The sequence below is a fragment of the Hemiscyllium ocellatum genome, chromosome 25 (assembly GCF_020745735.1).
Source record: "Hemiscyllium ocellatum isolate sHemOce1 chromosome 25, sHemOce1.pat.X.cur, whole genome shotgun sequence".
Classification (NCBI taxonomy): Eukaryota; Metazoa; Chordata; class Chondrichthyes; order Orectolobiformes; family Hemiscylliidae; genus Hemiscyllium; species Hemiscyllium ocellatum.
In genome coordinates this window covers 12,325,119-12,346,460 of record NC_083425.1, presented here as the reverse complement: position 1 = coordinate 12,346,460, position 21,342 = coordinate 12,325,119, and the positions used below count along the sequence as shown (strand labels likewise).

The window sequence follows — 21,342 nt, the reverse complement described above, 5'->3', positions numbered from 1 at the left end:
CTTGGCTATGCTGAATGAGCAGTTAAAAACTCCACCTGCTCAGTCAACTGTGGCCGCATCCGGGGTGAAGTTCAGACAATGGGTACATCGGGAATCTTAGCTGAGGAGTCAGAAATTCAGAACTAGATACATTCAAAAGGCACTTCATTCAGAATCTGACTACACCCACACACATAGAGATCCGAAATCTTCTACCTGTTTTAACCCAAAACAGAATAATTGTGTCAGTGAGACAGATGCCAGTTTGTTTAGTGGGTCCCGTGGATCAACCACTGAAGGCATGGGTGGTACATGGGGAGAGGGGGGAGAGAGAGAAAGAGCGAGGTGAATAATCAGAGGGCCAGTCCTCTCACTTGCTGCCAGTGGAAAGATTTGAAGATCTGGAGGGACACTTTACTCTAACTTGTCCCAATTGAGGGGAACTTGATCAACTGAAATTACCCAGAGCTGTTCAGGATTGAAAGGCTGCTGATGGAATTGTTAGCTGGGCTCACTCAGAGGGATAGTGTGGCTTAGTTTTACTGGCCAGGCATTTATACAGTCCTCAGGATATCCTGAGAGACTTTATGACCATTGATTTACTTTTTGGAATGCAGTTCAGTAAGGGAATCATGTAAACATTTTGGTGATTCTTTTCTTTAGGAAGAACATTCCAGAGCCTCCGAAACAAAACCGTCAACCTGTTTCATTTGCAGGCCATTTGTAGAGCTCTTGCTTACCTCCAAGTGACTCAATTTCCGAGTCCAAGACATGAGTAATTGAGAACCGAGAGACAGTGGCCGGAGAGATGGTGAAGCGAGAGAAGTGGGTTTTCTGCACCTGACTTTGTTCTAGCCCTGACGGAATAGCACCCGAGGCAGGGTCAGATGTCAAGGAGGAACCTTCAGGCTCTAACGATGACCGGACCGATACCAACGGAAAGTCATCATCCCACTCAAAGCCTCCACCTGACGCACATCGAAACATAGCACAGAAGTTAAATAGTGGTTTGACAATCAATAAGATATCCAAAAAAAGCAGTGTTTTAAAGTCACAATTACAATGGCGGAAACAATTTGACATTCAATAGGTCAACTCTTGATAACCAGTCATTTCTCTCAGCAAGTTCATGCAATAAGTCAAGTCTTTACAATGGAAGGATTTTCAGCTTGATGCTTCTGGGAGTGCAAGACACCAAATTTGAAACATTTTCTATGATTTTCGATGTCAACAAAAAATGGTTTCGTCCTGGTCTGAGAAGCTCCACACCAGGAGCATGCAAGTTAAAACTTTAACCAAGTGCCAACAGGAAGAAGAAGGTGGCAAGGTCCCAAGAGGACCCTGCTGTGAGAAGTTAAAAATCACACAACACCAGGTTACGGTCCAACAGGTTTATTTGGAAGCACCTGCTTTCAGAGCACTGATCCTCACCTGATAAAGGAGGAAGGGCTCCAAAAGCTAGTGCTTCCAAATAAACCTGTTGGACTATAACCTGGTGTTTTGTGATTTTTTAACTTTGTCCACCCCAGGCCAACATGGGCACCTCCAAATCATGCCTGCTGTGATTTTCAGCACTGGATACTTGCTGTGAATGACAACAGCCAGCAGAGGGCAGTCACAAGTAGACCATGTGGCAGATATGTGCAGGATACAGTCACAGTGAGAGATTTAACAGTGGAAAGACTAGACAGGCGCTTCTGTAATAACAAACCCGAAGCACAATTGGTGCGTTATCTATCAGGTGCTACAACATATCTTATAAAATTCTTTGAAGAACTCCAGAGGAATAATTGAGGGAAGGGATAGTGGATGTGGTCTTTCTGAATTCCAGAAAACATTTGATGTGAAAGGTTGAGGGAGCTAGGGCTTTTCTCACTGGAGTGAAGAAGGATGAGAGGTGACTTGATAGAGATGCACAAGATGATGAGGGGCACAGATAGAGTGAATAGAGACTTCTTCCCAGGGCAGAAACATCAATCAAGAGGGGACATAATTTGAAGGTGATTGGAGGAAGGTTTTGGGGAGATGTCAGAGGTAGGTTCTTTCCACAGAGTGTAGTGTGTGGTTGGAACGTACTGCCAGTGGTGGGGGTGGAGTCAGAGACAATAGGGACGTTTAAGTGACTCTTGGAAAAGGCACATGGATGATAGTAAAATGAAAGACATGTAGGTTAGTTTGATCTTAGAGAAGGATAAAAGGTCGGCACAACATCGCGGGCTGAAGGGCCTGTGCTGTACTGTGTTCTATACTGCACTTGGTAGCACACTGCATTAAGGAGGATTGCTTTACATTGACTGGGAGATTACTGGGAAGTAAAAAGCTAAGCAATTTCAATTCCTCGGACTGGGTCTATGTTGCTGCTGATGGTATTTACTCTTGGCATAGGTAATTTGGGCTCAGAAAGTAAAGGAACTATTTAAGATTTGATGTTGAGATGTCATGACCTTGAGAAATACTGGATATTGTGACAGAGTCGGAAGACTGCAGGACGATATTGATGGATGGAATGGGCAGTACAGAGAGAAAGGGAAAAATCATTGTATTATGTATTACAAATAGATTTTAATATTTTAAATGGAATTCATGATCAGAAAGTCTTTATGAAGAGAATACAAATCTCTGGTAATAATTTGTACTTGGATAGTACCTTAGAAATATAGTGAAACATCCTCAATGTGCTTCATAGATCATCATCAAATAACATTTAACACCACACAAGGTAATATTACAAGCCATCAAAAGTTTGGATGGAGTGGTGGGTTTCAAGAAGCTACTTATGGGAAGATACACAATTGAAGGAGGAAATTTCAGACCTTAAGGCATCAACTAGGCCTAACCATCTTCAGCTGCTTTATCAATGACATTCTGTCAATCAGAAGGCCTGAAGTGGGGATGTGCTCTGATGCTATCCTCTCTGACCAATCTAAGCAGCAGCATGGGAAACTAATAGAAGACATTTTAGTGAGTTTTGAGAAGATTTGTAGCTCAGGTTGAGGTTCTGGATGTAGGTTTGCTTGCTGAGCTGGAAGGTTCATTTTCAGACGTTTTGTCACCGTAGTAGGTAACATCTTCAGTGAATGTCCGGACGAAGCCTTTGTCCTGAGGCTCACTGAAGATGTTACCTACTACGGCGACGAAACGTCTGAAAATGAACCTTACAGCTCAGTGAGCAAAGCTACATCCAGAGAAGAAATTTTCACCAATATTAAAAATGGGGCTGTTCAGATTGTTTTAAATCAGCTTGTTCCAGAAATGTTGTTAAACACCTCTGGAGCAGGTGGCACCTGAACATGTGACTCCTGGCTTAGAGGTGTGGACACTACCGCAAGTGTCCTCGTGGTCAGAAGCTATCATTATTGCTGCAACCTGTTCAAAGGTGGCTTTATACACCTTTGGAGCAGGTGAGACTTGAACCCTGGCCTCCTATTTCAGCGGTCAGGACATTACCACTGCACCACAAGCAGCTAACAGTGCTGCTAGCTTCAATCTCTTTGACTGTGTCTGTTGTCTGTCACGTAATGTCTGCCAAATTATTTCCAACAATGAGGAAGCAGTGTTGAATATTTCCCAATCTGCAGCATATTGTAAATATATTGCTCAAACTGGAAGCTTTTTGTTTAGAAATTCAGATTACTTTCTTCAGAGGCATTCTCATCCGATGAATGTTTGGAAGTATTCTGCCTCTGTGTTGCCGTGGAAACACCAGTCCCTTTATTTTGCAACTCTTCAGGATGGTGCTGAAATGTTGGGTCAACATCTGGAATGTTCTGGTCACTGAGTTCACCCGTTGGACTCTCCTGAAACAAAATAATTCCACGTTTGAGTGCACTTCAAGTCACTGGCTGGTGATCTGCCACTTCCTCTTTCTCCCTGGGAGACAACACTGGGGAGACATGAGTGAAAAGGCTGGGGGACAGCTGAAATCTGGACTCAGCGGAGAGCTCTGGGAGAGAGTAACTGGGACAGTGGAGAGCAGCTGGACCAGAGAGCAAGGTGGGCACAGTAACTCACAGGGTCTCTGGTCTGCTGAGAATGTGCCGATTGTCCATCAAGTATTTGGATGCCAATTAGACGACTGGCTCTGCTTGGAACAAAGGGCATGGGCAGTTGTAACATTGTCTGACAGTGGGGAGGATAAACCATTGATGTTGGTAAATAAAGAGGTGCAACAGATTTACATGCGTGACGGAGAATTTAACAGGCTATGAAAGAAATGAAAAGGAAGAATAACTCAGGACATATTATTACTGGACACGTTGGATTTCATGGAGAAAGTGAGGACTGCAGATGCTGGAGATCAGAGCTGAAAATGTGTTGCTGGAAAAGCGCAGCACGTCAGGCAGCATCCAAGGAGCAGGAGAATTGACATTTCGGGCATGAGCCCTTCCTGAAGAAGGGCTCATGCCCAAAATGTCGATTCTCCTGCTCTTTGGATGCTGCCTGACCTGCTGCGCTTTTCCAGCAACACATTTTCAGCTCATGTTGGATTTCATAAAGAGGGTACAAAAACAAGCATAAGGGAATTTTAACAGAATGTTCGTTGCATTCGTAATAAGGTTCATGAGCTAACAGCACCAATCATCACAAATGAGTATGATTTAGTAGCCATTACGGAGACATGGTTACAGGATGGTCATGACTGGGAGTTAAATATCCAGGAGTATCAGACTATTCAGAAGGACAGACAGGAAGGTCAGGGAGGTGGAGTATCTCTGATATTTAGGGATGACATTAGGGCGGTGGTGAGAGGTGATATAGGCCATCAAATAATAATATCACACTGGGTTGGGCAAAAAACAAAGAAACAACCAACGCCAGTGAACATGTTAAGAGCAATTATCATGAGGGATTTTAATCTACATGTCGATTGGTCGAACCAGCTCAGTCAGGGTAGCCTTGAGGAGGAGTTCGTTGAGTGTATCAATGATAGTTTTCTTGAACAGTATGAAATGGAACCAATGAGGGAGCAAGCTATCCTAGACCTGGTCCTGTGTAATGAGACAGGAATAATTAATGATATCATAGTTAGGGATCCTCTTGGAAGGAGTGACCACAACATAGTTTAGAATACAGGTGGAAAGTGTGAAGATAAAATCCAATACCAGGGTCCTGTACTTAAACAAGGGAGACTACAATAGGATGAGGGAGGAGGTGGCTAAGTTAGATTGGAAGCAAAGACTTTATGATGGGACAGTTGATGAACAGTGGAGGACTTTCAAAGCAACTTTTGAAAGTGCTCAGCAAAAGAAAAAAAAACAATGAATAGGAAGGACTGTAGGAAAAGGGATAATCTGCCATAGGTGTCTAAGGGAATAAGGGAGGCTATCAAATCGAATTCGAAGGCATACAAAGTAGCCAAAATCTGTGAGAAACTAGACGACTGGAAAAGCTTTAAAGGTCAACAAAAAGCCACAAAAAGAGCTATAAAGAAAAGTAAGATAGATTATGAGAAAAAATATAGCTCAGAATATAAAGACAGATAGCAAATATTTCTATAAAAATATAAAACAAAAAAGAGTGGCTGAAGTAAATATTGATCCTTTCGAGGATGGGAAGGGGGATTAAGTAATGGGATATGAGGAAATGGCTGAGGCATTGAACAGGGAATTTGTATTGGTCTTCAGAGTGGAGGACATGAATAACATGCCAGTAATTGACAAAGAGATGAAGATAGGTGAGGACCTGGAAACAATCGTTCCCACAAAGGGGTAGTGTTGGACAAGTTAATGGAGCTAAGGGTAGACAAGTCTCCTGGCCCTGATGGAATGTATCCCAGGGATGGGAAGAGTTGGCAGGAGAAAATAACAATTGCACTTGTGGTAATTTTACAAAATTCACTGGATTCTGGGGCAGTTCCAGAAGATGGAAAACAGCCAAAGTGATGCCATTGTTTAAGAAGGGTGGCAGGTAGAAGATGGGAATTTATAGACCTGTTAGCTGAACTTCTGTAGTGCGGAAAATGCTTGAGTTTATTATCAAGGAAGAAATAGCAAGGCATTTAGATAGAAATCGTCCCATTGGGAAGGTGCAGCATGGGTTCATGAGGATCAGGCTTAACTAATCTTTTGGAATTCTATGAAGACATTATGAATACAGTGGACATCGGGCACCCAGTAGATATGGTGTACTTAGATTTCCAAAAGGCATTCGACAAGGGGCAGCATAAAAGGCTGCTGCATAAAGTAAAGATGCAAGGGGTTAGAGGTAATGTATTAACATGGATAGAGAATTGGTTAACCAACAGAAAGCAAAGAGCAGGGAGAAAGGAGTGCTATTCTGATTGGCAATCAGTGACTTTTGATGTACCTCAGGGATCAGTGTTAGGACTGCAATTATTTACAATTTATATAGATGATTTGGAATTGGACACCATGTGTAGTATGTCAAAGTTTGTGAATGACACTAAGATGAGTGGTAGAACAAAGTGTGCAGAGGACTGTGAAATTTTGCGAAGAGACACAGATACAAGTTTGAGTGGGCAAAGGATAATAAGGTGGTTATGGTAGGGGATTTTAACTTTCCAAACATCGACTGGGACTGCCATAGTGTTAAAGGTTTAGATGGAGATGAATTTCTTAAAGTGTGTACAAGACAATTTTCTGATTCAGTATGTGGATGTACCTACTAGAGAAGGTGCAAAACTTGACCTACTCTTGGGATATAAGGCAGGGCAGGTGACTGAGGTGTCAGTAGGGGAGCACTTTGGGGTCAGCGACCATAATTCTATTTGTTTTAAAATAGTGATGGAAAAGGATAGACCAGATCTAAAAGTTGAAGTTCTAAATTGGAGAAAGGCCAATTTTGACGGTATTAGGCAAGAACTTTCGAAAGCTGATTGGAAGCAGATGTTCGCAGGTAAAGGGACGGCTGGAAAATGGGAAGCCTTCAGAAATGAGATAACAAGAATCCAGAGAAAGTATATTCCTGTCAGGGTGATAGGAAAGGCTGGTAGGTGTAGGAAATGCTGTATGACTAAAGAAATTGAGGGTTTGGTTGAGAAAAAGCAGGAAGCATATGTCAGGTATAGACAGGATAGATCGGGTAAATCCTGAGAAGAGTATTAAGAAAGTGGGAGTATACCTAAGAGGGAAATCAGGAGGGCAAAACGGGGAAATGAGATAGCTTTGGCAAAGAGAATTAAGGAGAATCCAAAGGGTTTTTACAAATATATTAAGGTCAAAAGGGTAACTAGGGAGAGAATAGGGCCCCTCAAAGATCAGCAAGGTGGCCTTTGTGTGTGGAGCCACAGAAAATGGGGGAGATACTAAATGAATATTTTGCATCAATATTTACTGTGGAAAAGGATATGGAAGATATACACTGTAGGGAAATAGATGGTGACATCTTGCAAAATGTCCAGATTACAGAGGAGGAAGTGCTGGATATCTTGAAACGGTTTAAAGTGGATAAATCCCCAGGACCTGATCAGGTGTACCCAAGAACTCTGTGGGAAGCTAGAGAAGTGATTGCTGGGCCTCTTGCTGAGATGTTTGTATCATTGATAGTCACAGATGAGGTGCTGAAAGACTGGAGGTTGGCAAACATGGTGCCACTGTTTAAGAAGGGCGGTAAAGACAAGCCAGGGAACTATAGACCGGTGAGCTTGACCTCTGTGGTGGACAAGTTGTTGGAGGGAATCCTGAGGGACAGGATGTACATGTATTTGGAAAGGCAAGGACTGATTTGGGATAGTCAACATAGATTTGTGCGTGGGAAATCATGTCTCACAAACTTGATTGAATTTTTTGAAGAAGTAACAAAGAAGATTGATGAGGGCAGAGCAGTAGATGTGATCTATATGGACTTCAGCAAGATGTTCGACAAGGTTCCCCATGGGAGACTGATTAGCAAGGTTAGATCTCTTGGAATACAGGGAGAACTAGCCATTTGGATACAGAGCTGGCTCAAAGGCAGAAGACAGAGGTTGGTGGTGGAGGGTTGTTTTTCAGACTGGAGGCCTGTGACCAGTGGAGTGCCACAAGGATCGTTGATGGGTCCTCTACTTTTTGTCATTTACATAAATGATTTGGATGCGAGCATAAGAGGTACAGTTAATAAGTTTGCAGATGACACCAAAATTGGAGGTGTAGTGGACAGCGACAAGGGTTACCTCAGATTACAACAGGATCTGGACAAGATGGGCCAATGGGCTGAGAAGTGGCAGATGGAGTTTAATTTAGATAAATGCGAGGTGCTGCATTTTGGGAAAGCAAATCTTTGCAGGACTTATACACTTAATGGTAAGATCCTAGGGAGTGTTGCTGAACAAAGAGATCTTGGAGTGCAGGTTCATAGCTTCTTGAAAGTGGAGTTGCAAGTAGATAGGATAGTGAAGAAGGCATTTGGTATGCTTTCCTTTATTGGTCAGAGTATTGAGTGCAGGAGTTGGGAGGTCATGTTGCAGCTGTACAGGACATTGGTTAGGCCACTGTTGGAATATTGCCTGCAATTTTGGTCTCCTTCCTATTGGAAAGATGTTGCCAAACTTGAAAGGGTTCAGAAAAGACTTACAAGGATGTTGCCAGGATTGGAGGATCTCAGCTACAGGGAGAGGCTGAACAGGCTGGGGCTGTTTCCCCTGGAGCGTCAGAGGCTGAGGGGTGATCTTATAGAGGTTTGCAAAATTATGAGGGGCATGGATAGGATAAATAGACAAAGTCTTTTCCCTGGGGTTGGGGAGTCCAGAACTAGAGGGCATAGGTTTAGGGTGAGAGGGGAAAGATAGAAAGATATAAAAGAGACCTCACGGGCAACTTTTTCGTGCAGAGGGTGGTACGTGTATGGAATGAGCTGCCAGAGGATGTGGTGGAGGCTGGTACAATTTCAACATTTCAGAGGCATTTGGATGAGTATATGAATAGGAAGGGTTTGGAGGGATATGGGCCGGGTGCTGGGAGTGAGACTAGATTGGGTTGGGATATCTGGTCGGCATGGACGGGTTGGACTGAAGGGTCTGTTTCCATGCTGTACATATCTATGACTGGTAGATGGAGTACAATATTAATAAATGTGATGTCATCCATTTCAATCAGAATAACAGTGAATGGTAAGAAATTGCAGCACACTGCTGTGCAGAGGGACCTGGGTGTCCTTGTGAATGAATCAGAGGAAGTTGGTCTGCAGGTGCAGGAAGTAATTAGGAAGGCAAATGGAATTTTGTCCATCATTGTTAAAGGGATTGAGTTTAAAAGCAGAGAGGTAATGTTACAGCTGTACAATGTGCTGGTGAGGCCACACCTGGAGTACTGTGTATAGTTTTGGTCTCCTTACTTGAGAAAGGATGTACTGGCACTGGAGGGGGTGCAGAGGAGGTTCATTAGGTTGATTCCGGAGTAGAGGGGTTTGGTTTATGAGGAGGGACCGAGTAGACTGGGATTGTATTCATTGAAATTCAGAAGAATGAGGGGGGAGTCTTATAGAAACATATAAAATTATGAAGGGAATAGTTAAGATAGAAGTAGAGAGGATGGTTCAACTGGCAGGGCAAGAGGGCATTGCCTCAAAATCAGGGGGAGCAGATTTCGGACTGAGTTGAGAAGGAACTTCTTCACCCAGAGTGCTGCGAATCTGTGGAATTCCCTGCTCAGTGAGGCTTCTTCAGTAAATGTTTTTAAAGCTAAAATAGATAATTTTTTGAACAATAAAAGAATGAAGGGATACGGTGAGAGGAGCTGAGGCCATGTAAGGATTAGCCATGTTGTTAATGAAGGGCTGGACGGCCCCCTCCTGCTCCTAGTTCTTATGTTATATTTGTTTGGACTAAGTAATGGAACGAGCGATCAGCAGGACATGATTTTATTTTTGTATTGTTAATTATTTCATTCATTGAGCATGCAGTGTTTATCTCCAGGGTGAGTTCACAGTACAGACACCTTGAGTGGTTTTTATAACTGTGGCATGGCAGATATGGTTTGAGGAACGGCACTACGCTGATGGGGGATGGAAGAGAACAAAGCGGCTCAGCTGAATATCCGTGCAGTGCCTTCACCTGATGCAGACTGAATGGTTGGGATGCCACCAGGAATGGGTGCTTCAGGCAGGGGTTCACAGTGTGTGTGCGCATAGGATGGCCACAGTCACAGTTTGGGCTGTTCCTCATTTATTCCATTGGAGGAGTGAATGGCCACAGGGCCGAGAGGTTTGTCCAGATGTTTGTGTTGGGGGGTGGGGGGGGGGGGGGGGGGGGGGGGGGGGGGGTGGGGGGGTAGGTACAGACCTCCCTCCTCGGATCAGTGAACACTGTCTTTGGAGATGGGGTGGTGCCTGATGGGAGATGCATGCAGCAGTTTATAGGGGCTGCAGTGTATTCCAGTACGGATTTCAGACAGGCGATCGGGGTGGTGAGGAAGGGTGTTTGAGGGCCTGTGACACTGGGAGTGCTGAGTGAGCTGTCAGTCTGTGGGGTTTTGAGAGCTGGATATTTTCCCTGTGGATATCAGAAGCAAAGGGAGAAGACAGTAACTTTCCTTTGGCCCTCCAGGGGTTTTCCAGCCCAAAAATCTGGAAACGAATGAAGCTTGTCCCAGCAAGTGAACCCTGGTCATGGGGCTGCTGGGACAAGCAGTTCAAGCCCACTGGAAAACGGATCATTTGGAGACCAGATGAGATCAGATTATGTGATGATTGGGGATGTGACGAGTTCAAAGGAAAGTAGTTTCGGGTTCTGAATTCAGAAATGTTTCTGTAAACTGCAGATCACAAGGACACACAAGTGCAGATCGGTAAGATTCTTAACACAGATTGTACCATTTAAAGTACCCGCTAAGAAAGATGACAATGTTGCATTGTTCAGCAAAGTGACAGCAGGGGCTGCAAAATGAAAGTTGTGCTCCGGCATTTCACAATGTTAATTCTCAGTGGATCACAGTAAAACGTAAACAAACAGAGCCACCTTTGAACGTTTATAAGAGCACATTCATTAACGCTGTACACTCAATCTCAGTAATGGTTAGCTGAAGGATTATAATGAGGGGAGACACAGTTACATCAGCAATCTGTGGGCAGAGGGCAGTAGAACCACTTTACACACAGAGTTACACGCCTGGGAAATGTATTTCCAACGACAGAGGCTGTGGTAGAAATTATGCCAATGTTCAGGGTTAAACTGGAGAGGCTGAAGGAAAAAGAGGGGTATGACCCATCTCTCTATACCTGCCTTTGGCCTATATTCCTTCATACCTTTGCTTCACAAATATTTCTCTATCTCGGATTTAAAAAGAAATAACTGAACAATGCAGGCATCCATTGCCATGTATGGAAGAGAGTTGCAAACATTTACCACCCTTTGTGTGTCGGAATACTTCTAAACATCTCGCCTGATTGGTGTGGCTTAATTCTTAGACTCTGCCCCTTTCTTGTAGAATCCCCAACCACTGGATTATAGTGGAAAACAGTTTATCTTTATCTACAGAGTCTTCATCTGTAAACCTGAAGATTTCAATCAGATCACCCTTTACCCTTTTAAATTCTAGAGAAAATAGGCCTACTTTGTGTAATCTATCCTTATAACTCCTGAAGTCCAGGTATCATTCTTGTCAACCTACATTGTACACCCTCCAAGGCTGTGGTGCCCAGATCTACTCGCTCCAAGTCGGCTTCTAACTGCAACAGCACTTCTGCCTCCTTATAGATTCATAGAGTCATAGAGATGTACAGCAAGGAAATAGATCCTGTCGATCAGAAATCCTGAATTAACCTAGTCCCATTTACCAGCACCCAGCCCATATCCCTCCAAACCCTTCCTATTCATATACCCATCCAGATTCCTTTTAAATGTTGTAATTGTACCAGCCTCCACCACTTCCTCTGGCAGCTCATTCCATACACACACCACCCTCTGCGTAAAAAAGTTCCCCATTAGGTCTCTTTTAAATCTTTTCCCTCTCACCTTAAATTTATACCCCCTAATTCTGGACTTCCCCAGCCTGGGGAAAAGACCTTGACTATTCACCCTCTCCATGCCCCTTACGATTTTATAAACCTCTATAAGGTCATCCCTTGGCCTCTGACACTTCAGGGAAAACAGCCCCAGCCTGTTCAGCCCCTCCCTATAGCTCAAACCCTCCAACCCTGGCAACATCCTTGTGAATGTTTTCTGAATCTTTCCAAGATTCACAACATCTTTCCGATAACAAGAAGGGCAGAACCAAATGCATTGTTCCAACAGTAGCCCAACCAATGTCCTGGACAGCTGCAACATGAACTCGCATACTCAGTGCACCGACCAGTAAAGGCAAGCATACCAAATGCCTCTTCACTGCACTGTCTTCCTTGACATGACTCTACTTCCAAGAAATTTTGCACCTACACTCCAAAGTCTCTTTGTTTGGCAACACCGCCCAGTGCTATAGATGTACAGGCCAGCATACCACTCGCTTTCTTGATTACCTTATGTACCTGTTTGTGACATGTTAAAGATCTCTTCATCTGAATCTTCAAATATCTTTGGATGTCCACTTTATTTCACGTCATACCATTTAGAAAGTACTCTGATCTATTCTTTTTCAGTACAAAATGGATTACCTCACACTTGCTTACACCGAACTCCACCTGCCACAGTTTTGCTCATTCACTTAGCCTATCAATATCCTTTTATAATTTTATGCTGTCATCCACACTGTCTGCAATGCTGCACAACTTTGTGACATCAGCAAACCTAGATATCTGACTTTTTGTGCCATTATCCCATGTGAATAACTGAGCCCTAACACAGACCTTTCTGATTCACCACTGGCCACATCCTGCCAATTAGAGCACCTACTTGTGATTATAGACTACAACAACCTCCCCACTCACAGACATTAGACTAAAGTTCTGTAATTCTCTGATTTTCCTCTTTTGTCTTCTTAAAAAGCAGAGTGATGTACAAAAACTAGAGTGACATTAACACTGAGCATCATAATTCTGCAAATTTAGTAAATGCTGCAATCAATAACACAATTTACTCAGAGCAATGTACTGAACACTTAGAAAAGTGATTTCTTTAATCAACTGAACCATGGACTCAAATGCGACAGTAACACATTTGGAAATGTTGCAAATTAATATGAATAATTGTGCCAGCTATAAAACTTTATCGAATGTTATTGTTGATTCTGGAAAGATAAACAAATCACATGGTTTCACTTTCTGGATGAAGTTTTGATGTGAGTACATTAAACAGGAGTTTCAGACAAAATGCAAATGTGTCTGTCTGATGACACATGTTAAAGGAAGCACTGTTTCAGATCTGCATTGTTTTAAAGAGGGAATTCATCACATCATCTTATTAAATAGTACCAATTTAACAGCCATGTTGAAGAATGAAGAAGTACATTTCTTGGCTTCAATACACTTGAACTAGAAAAAGGCAGAATTCCAGAAACATCTAATTTAGTTTCACCCTGATATTCTGTCTCCAAAGTGCACACCATTTGCCAAATTTACAGAGATCACTAAACTAAGGGACTTTGCAGCTTCTATTTGGGGTCATGAAAACGTTCAAGAGGATATGGATGGGATTGGACAGTGGGCAGATAGGTGATAGATACAGTTCAATGGGGGATTCATCTGGAAGGGAAATGCAAACAATGAAAACATTTATCTAATTGCAAGACTGTGAATGGATAGAGAGACTGAAACAATAAGTTCAAAATTGCTAAGAGGACTTCATTTTTTTAAAAAGGAGCAAATGTTAATGACAAATTTGCATGAACTGTAGGTCCCACAACACCGTGAACAGGTTTAGGAGCACTGTAATTGAAAAGCGATTGATGTTGTAGAAAATATACAACATCAGTTCCCAGACTGATCCCCAGGGATAAGACATTTTACTGAGGATGGAAGAGGCTTGAGATTGCAAGACTGTTTTCACTCTGAATTTAGAGGCAATTCAATACAGCACGGGAACAGGCTTTTCGTCTCAACAAGTCTGTGCCAGTTCTAATTCTTATTTAGACCTGTTACTTACTGCCCACAAGTGGTTTCTATCCATCTGTTTGCCTCCTGTTCATGTGTCTATCAAGATATACGTTCCTATTGTACCTGCTTCCACCACATCTACTGGCAGTGCATCCAAGCTCCCACCACCCTCTGTGTGAAACATGTTCCCTGCACTTCTCCCCTCAACTTTCCCCTCTCACTTTAAACCTGTACCATCTTGTACTTGACCTTTCCACATTGGGAAAGAGTCTCTGACTATCCATGTTAGCTATATCTCTCATTTCAGGTCATCAGGTCGCCCCCTAAGTCTCAGTCTTTCCAGTGAAAACAATCCGAGTTTATCCAACCTCTCTCATAATTAAAACCCTCCAGGCCAGGCAACATCCTGGTAAACCTTCTCTGTACCCACTCCAAAGCATCCACGTCGCTCTGGTAGTGTGACAACCAGAACTGCATGCAATATTCCAAACGCGGCCTAACTAAAGTTCTCAATCCAACCACTGTTTCTTTTACTTTCTCCATTTCCTTATATCCTCTCTTTATTCACACATTCCCACTTTCCTAATCCTCGATCACTCTCTCCCCATTGGTCAACTGGATGTGACTGACTGTCACTGGGGTCTTGAGAATGCTCACTGGCCACTGATGTCAGACCAATGGGAAGCCAGGGAAGAAATGGCAGCGAGGAAGCATCCCACATGGGGCAAGACCTAAGTGTGTTCTGCATGAGAGCTTCATCTTTTTGGGAAGGAGCAGAGCACATATTTTCAATCTGGGGAAGAGGAACAGGTCAACATTGTGAATGTTGGAGAAGGTAGGAGAGGTGGCTGTTGTGATTTATTTTCAAATTGTGGAATTTGGGTTCATATGTTAGAAGTTTTATTTTAAAGGGATAAACATCATCCAGGCCAACAGGAGAACTCCAGTCACCTCAGGAAATGTCATATGATCCACTTGTGCTATCACATTACATGTAGTTGAAAGGTTGGAATTCTGTAATTTCTCTGTACTGTGCTGACCTTATATTCATGTCTCAGAATTGAGGCTTAAATCTTCTGACTCCGAGAGGGACTGACACTGCACTGATGGACAGAAACCTGAAAACCCAATACATCCCGTTTCATGTGTATCGAGTGATGAGGAACAGTAGAGGGGAAATCAACTTATGTCTAGAAGATAAACAATAGAAGTTATGGGGTCTAACTCAGACACCTTCCCAGAGGAAACTAGAGTTCTCCTCAATTACAGCAAATGATGGTGCGATTTTGCTTATAATGCCTGACTCAGAAAATATTCTCAACCAAGGTTTTCATGAATGCATTCTGATGTCAGCCTTATCCATCAGTTTTATACCGATGCCTCTGTGTCTTAGCGTTGTGTTTCATCTTCAAGTTATGCTTTGGATTAGCCTTTTCTATTTCACTTAAGATCTTACATACTGACAGACATTGGAGTCATAGAGATGTACAGCATGGAAACAGACCCTTCTGTCCAGCCCGTCCATGCCGACCAGATATCCCAACCCAATCCCAGCACCCGGGCCATATCCCTCCAAACCCTTCCTATTCATTAACCATCCAAATGCCTCTTAAACGTTGCAATTGTACCAGCCTCCACCACTTCCTCTGGCAGCTCATTCCATACACATACCACCCTCTGCGTGAAAAGATTGCTCTTGATGGCTAGTTAGATAACTAACTCTCTGAGCTGGTGCACCAGTCTGGTAAAACAAAGTGGAAAATGCTTAGGACCCACCCTACCTGGTCAAAAAGGTAGACAGTGACGTCATCGTAGAAAGACACTACTTTTTTCTTTCGGTCAAGATCATCACAAAAGGTCTCACACACCAAATTTGGCAACTTGAGAAGACTTCTTAGATTCTTCCCATCATCCTTCTCTGTCACAATAATGGGAACAGTGGGAAGTTCTTCCTCGCTCTCTTCACTGTGTTCCTGAATGTTATAGATGCCAAGTTCTTCATCGGAGTCATCACTTTCATCATCATCCTCATCCTCTTCCTCTCCTTCTTCCCCCTCAAAGCCCTGTCGGGGTTCTTTCTTGAGGTCTAATAAAGGGAGCTCCAATGACAACTGAACTGACTGTATTTTGGGAACAATGCAGCTCTCCAACTTTTCTTCAATGTTCAAGGAATACATTTGAAATTTCCTTGTCTCAACATCAGTGCACTGAATTCCAACTGACTCGCTACATTGCTCAGTTAATTGTTCTTCCAGTATTAATTCTGTGCCGTCAAAGATGCAGCCTGAGGTTTTGTGAGGGTACCCTTTCTTACGTGAAGATACCTGTTTCTTCAGAAGGTTTTCTGAATTGTAGCTGCTTTGAAGAAACCCATCACTGTTCTTTAAATTGGAGCCACCTGCTTCTTCTAATATCTGCTCACAAAGTAAATCGTCAGCTTGAATCGCCTTCTCATCATTCTCAATTTCTACGTCCTGCTTGTGAAACCCCTCACTTGTCGCAGAACTACTGAATTGTGACCCTGGTTTGGGTTCTGCTGTTGCCAATACAACTGCATCTGCGGTATTAGATGCAGCATACACTTGTTTTTCGATGAGAATAGAAACCTCTTCAGAGCAGCCATTTTGACAGCTCACTAAGCCCTCTGCAGGATCATGATGTAACCTTTGGATCAAATTGCCATTCTCCAAATTTGACCCTGCAGTCTTCGGGCTTTCAGTTAGCCGCAGCCCAGTCTGGTTGTGGGTCTGTGAAGAATCCAAGTACACATAGTCAACATCTCGTAAAGGACTCTCTGTGAGAGCTCCTTCATTTAGTTCGAGCAGATCAATCTCACCTTGCACAAGGTCATCTTTCTCTGAATCTAGGGTTTGATATCTTTCAGACTCAGCATCATAGTCTGAGAAATACGCTGAGTCCCTGTAGGGATTCTTTTCATTGATGGACTGTGGCTCCGAGTCTTGCAACACTTCAACACCATCACTGCCCAGCTTCAGTGCAGCAGCATTACTGGGTTTGCTCGCTTTGGTGAACAGCTCAGGGTCCTTCTGTTCAACCGGTTCCTTCAGGACAAATTCGGGAGATTCAAAGTTCTCCGTGTCGTAGCCACTGTCTGCAGCCTTTGGTTGGAGCGATGAATAATGTGACGTCGGGCTGTACATTTCACAGGAACTCGTTGTCGACGGGATGTCGAGAGACTCGAGGGAATCTGGAGTCCCTACAAGTTTCTGCAGAGATTTGTGAGAGAGAACGAGATCACTGTTTTCATAGTCCTGTGTTAAGTCTGTAAATATTCCTGATGTGATATCTGTTTCGTCCTCATCGCTGCAGCCGTCAGTTCCAGCAAAGCTTACGCTGGAAAGTGTCTTTACTGGAGAGCTGTCAAGCTCTTTTGATTCCACATCAGATGAAAAGCAAGTGTCACTTTTATCAGCTGTATCGAACTGGGGAGAGCTTGTGAATTCCCTGACTGCAGTCTCCACCTGGTACGTATCACTGACCATTTCCATTTCTGAAAGAATAGCATTGCTGTCTCTGGCTTCTATTTCAATCCTCAATTGGGTTGGATTATGAATCTCTTCTCTATCAATCTTTAATTGATTTGTTTCTTGAACAATAACATCCAATTGATCACTCACACTGGGTCTGTCTGTATCTGGTCCAGGGAAATCCATTTCACCACTGTCCGTCTGGACCCTGGTATTGCTATAGGCACCAAGGGCACTGCTCTTCACAACCTGGCCAAGTAATGGGTCTACAAGGTCTTCACTTCTGGTAGATTGTAATCTGTCAGAAATGAGAATCTGACTTTCCTCTTGCTGGGGTATGTTATATAAAACAATGGAGAGTGACTGATCAAAACTTTGACTGTCCCAGTCAACTTCTTTGCACTTTACCTTCCAATTAGAGGACCCATTCTCTGTTTCTGTCAAAGGAATCACTGTGGAGTTGTGTGTGTCTGCTGTGTGAAGTAAAGAGAGAGGCTCAACACTTCCCACCTTGTGCAGGTCTGGTTCTGAAAATTCCGTTTGAAATAATTCTCTGCCAACATCTACCTGCTCAAGCGACTGTTTTGTTAAATCTATCCTGTTGTTATTTAGGAAATTACTGGATTCCCATGATTTTATCCCAGAGGAAAAGAGGTTTTCATCTTCAGTGCTCGATGATGATGTAGTACTCTTTCTGGATGGCAGTCCAGCTGGTGAAGGGTCACCGACTATAAGCTTTTTCACCGATTCCAAATCATCAACTGAATGCAACGCTGTATTTACAGAAGGTGCAGCATAATCAAACACTTCAGCAGCTGGTGATTGGAAAGTTCTATCTGATGCAGTTTCATCCAGCTCGTGGTAAGTTGTGGCAAACAGGGCACTGGAGTCTCTGAAGGAACTTGTTACCACAGGAGATATTCCCAAAGGATCCTCACGACTGTTTTCTCCCGCACTCTGTACTTTCCAGTCGCTACCATTTTCAGAGTAACTCTCTAACAAATATTGATTAGCATCATCTACCGTGAATTGTTCGTAGTACGATTGGCTCTTATTCTTGCTAAAGTATTGACTGTCTTCCCAGGAATCTTGGGTTGCTGACGATACCTGACCCAAAAGAGGTTCCATGGTCAAGGATAAAGTCGGGCTGTTCTCGCAATCGTCTACGTTGTCCCTTCCTTGTAATCCTTGCCAAGACGATGACTCCATGTGCACGCTTGAATCATACTCAGGGCTATAGGAACACATGGTATAGTCCAGGTCCATATTGCACTCAGTCGGTTCCTCTATCCGGATGTAGTATTCGCCGGTTACAGAAGGGCTGTGTGCACTGATCACTGGCACAATGCCTGGAGGCTGCAGATTCTGCGGCATGTTGGACTGCTGCTTCGATTCATAGAAGGAGTTGGAGGAGACGGGTGAGACACTCAAACTCAGCCTTCCCGATGCACTGTTAGGAAAGTAGATCTCTTGGTACTGGCTGCTGCCGTGGCTCAGGCCAGCCGTAGATGGCGGAAAGTTGTCCATTTGAGTGTGGTCCCACTTATATTCAAAGTTAAGGCCTTGACTTGTCTCAGTCACCGTTAACACATCATCCACCTCAGTGTGAAAGCCATCGGTTCCAAACTGCTCCAGGAGTGGAAAGGATGAGGCCTCAGCTGTGTGGCTGGTGCTGGAGCCACTTGGCTTCATCGCATTCCAACGCTTCTCAAACTCTTCCTCTGCCTCGTTGGATGCTTTTGCACAAAGGTAACTGAGAAGCAGATGTACCTCATCTGCTGTGGGTCGTTGGTCTGGTTGTAGCCAACAGAACTGCATCACCTCGTACCTGTGACCAACATGAGAGAGTTAAAACAAAAAGGCTCTGGGCCTGGCAATACATTGTAAGTGCATTCCTGTAATGAATATACTTTGTTTAGAGTTAGGAATGAAAGTATAATATCAAAACAGCAAAAGGTGGCATAATTATTATTTGCAATAGAATCTATTTTTCAAACAACTTAGAGCTTATGGATGCATAGGTTACAGCATCATTATCATTTACAGCAGTGTATCGATTATGACTCATTGGAATTTATAACAACTGCACAGGACATGGTTGTTAGACATTTAGTTCCAGTGTGAGTGTATATAACTATTTGAGTTTTTGTTGTACACAACAATGGTTTACAGAGGTGAAATTTGTACATTGGAATCTGTGTGAAATTAAAGTTAGAATCTCTGCAGTGCAGATAGAGACTGTTCAGCTTAAGAAATCTGCACTGACCCTCCCACTATCCCCACTCTACATCCATAACCACTAACTTACCATAGTTTAACCTAACTCACTTGCACACAATGGGCAATCGCCCATGGCCAATCCACCTAACCTACACATCTTTGGACTGTCGGAGGAAACCAGAGCAAATCCGCAGAGAGAACATGCAAACTCCACACAGGCAGTAACCAGAGGATGGAATTGAACCCAGGACCCTGGTGCTGTGAGGTAGCAGTGATATCCACTGTGCCACCCATTAGGTCCATGTTACAAGATAATTATCATTATGCAACTCTTGAAAAGCTGTTGGTTGCTGGTTACTTCCTGCTTCAGCAAACAAAGCGTACATGCAAACAGTGAAGATATTGACGTACCATCGGTCAGAGAGCGGTAGGTTCAGCAAGGGTTTTGGCAGTTTCAGCTGCTGCTCTTTAATAGCATACGTCAGCACCTCCTTATCCGAACACCGGTGATACGGCTGGTTACCAAACTCAAACAGTTCCCATAAAGTTACACCCAGGGACCTGTGCATAATAAAATAGAAACACCAAGAAAATAAGTTTAGAATTAAGGAAAGAGACAGTCACAAGTCTTACAAATCCCCAGTATTCTCCCTACCAGAGGAATCTTCACTTTCAGTCTTCTCTGCTGAAGACTGGTCCCGGTCCCAATGCCCCAAATCTACCCAGCATCGCCTCCCACTCCACCATCGTCACCAACCCGCCTGGCCAGATGGTGTTCAAACTCATTCTGGTGACACCAATCAGAGCCACACTGGCTATTCAGCCAACTGATCCCAGTGGCTCCCCCAGGCACTCTGAGTTCATGCAGTACCTGTGGTTTTGCAGACACGTGGTAAGCCAGAGCTAACCTTTCCATCACATGTAGTAAAAAATGAGGTCTGCAGATGCTGGAGATCACAGCTGCAAATGTGTTGCTGGTCAAAGCACAGCAGACCAGGCAGCATCTCAGGAATAGAGACTCTATTCCTGAGATGCTGCCTGGCCTGCTGTGCTTTGACCAGCAACACATTTGCAGCTTTCCATCACATGGCTGAACAGAAATTTTACCCCATTCTCTTCCCACTTGCTACTGGTGTTAGCTGGAAGGATTTACACATTGATCTTTGAATCATAGAATCCCTACTGTGCGGAAGCCGGCCACTCAGCCCATTGTGTCCACACCGACTCTCCATAGGGCATCCCGCCTGCACCATTCCTGTAACCCTGCAGTTTCCATGGTTAATCCACCTAGTCTGCACATCCATGGAGACACTTTAGCATGACCAATCCACTAAACCGGCACATCTTTACGCGGTGGGAGGAAACTGGAGCATCCGGAGGAAACCCACACAGACACGGGGAGAATGTGCAAACTCCACATAGGCAGCCACTCAAAGGTGGAATTAGATCCTGGTCCCTGCGGTGAGGTGACAGTGCTAACCACTGAACCACCACGCCACCCAATCTGTCTGCTGGAGAAGTCCGATGTTTCAGGTATAACCTTTCTCCAGAATTCCGGAAACGATGACATCTCCATATCCTGATGCTGCCTGCCTTGCTGTGTTCTTCCAGCCTCCTGCCTATCTACGTTGGATTCCAGCATCTGCAGGTTTCTTTTTGTCTCTAACCCAATCTGTCTGGCTGCAGTCCTCACTTTCTCCCTGCATTTGATCACACTTTCCTTGAACATCAGGTCCTTCAGAGGAACTTGAAATGA

The 21,342-nt window shown here is 43.7% G+C and overlaps 1 protein-coding gene across 3 annotated transcripts in view; it reads right to left on the bottom strand.

Annotated features, from left to right (window-relative positions):
- The window catches only part of aatkb (apoptosis-associated tyrosine kinase b), a 456,234-nt gene that overhangs the window by 3,011 nt on the left and 431,881 nt on the right, over positions 1 to 21,342 (bottom strand). For all 3 annotated transcript variants that reach the window (XM_060844816.1, XM_060844815.1, XM_060844817.1), the window contains 4 exons: positions 19,998 to 20,147; positions 15,660 to 19,194; positions 3,614 to 3,776; positions 720 to 947 (listed from right to left, as the gene is read on the bottom strand). In XM_060844816.1, the coding sequence (XP_060700799.1) occupies positions 720 to 947; positions 3,614 to 3,776; positions 15,660 to 19,194; positions 19,998 to 20,147 (4,076 nt within the window). The remainder of the gene's footprint in view (positions 1 to 719; positions 948 to 3,613; positions 3,777 to 15,659; positions 19,195 to 19,997; positions 20,148 to 21,342) is intronic.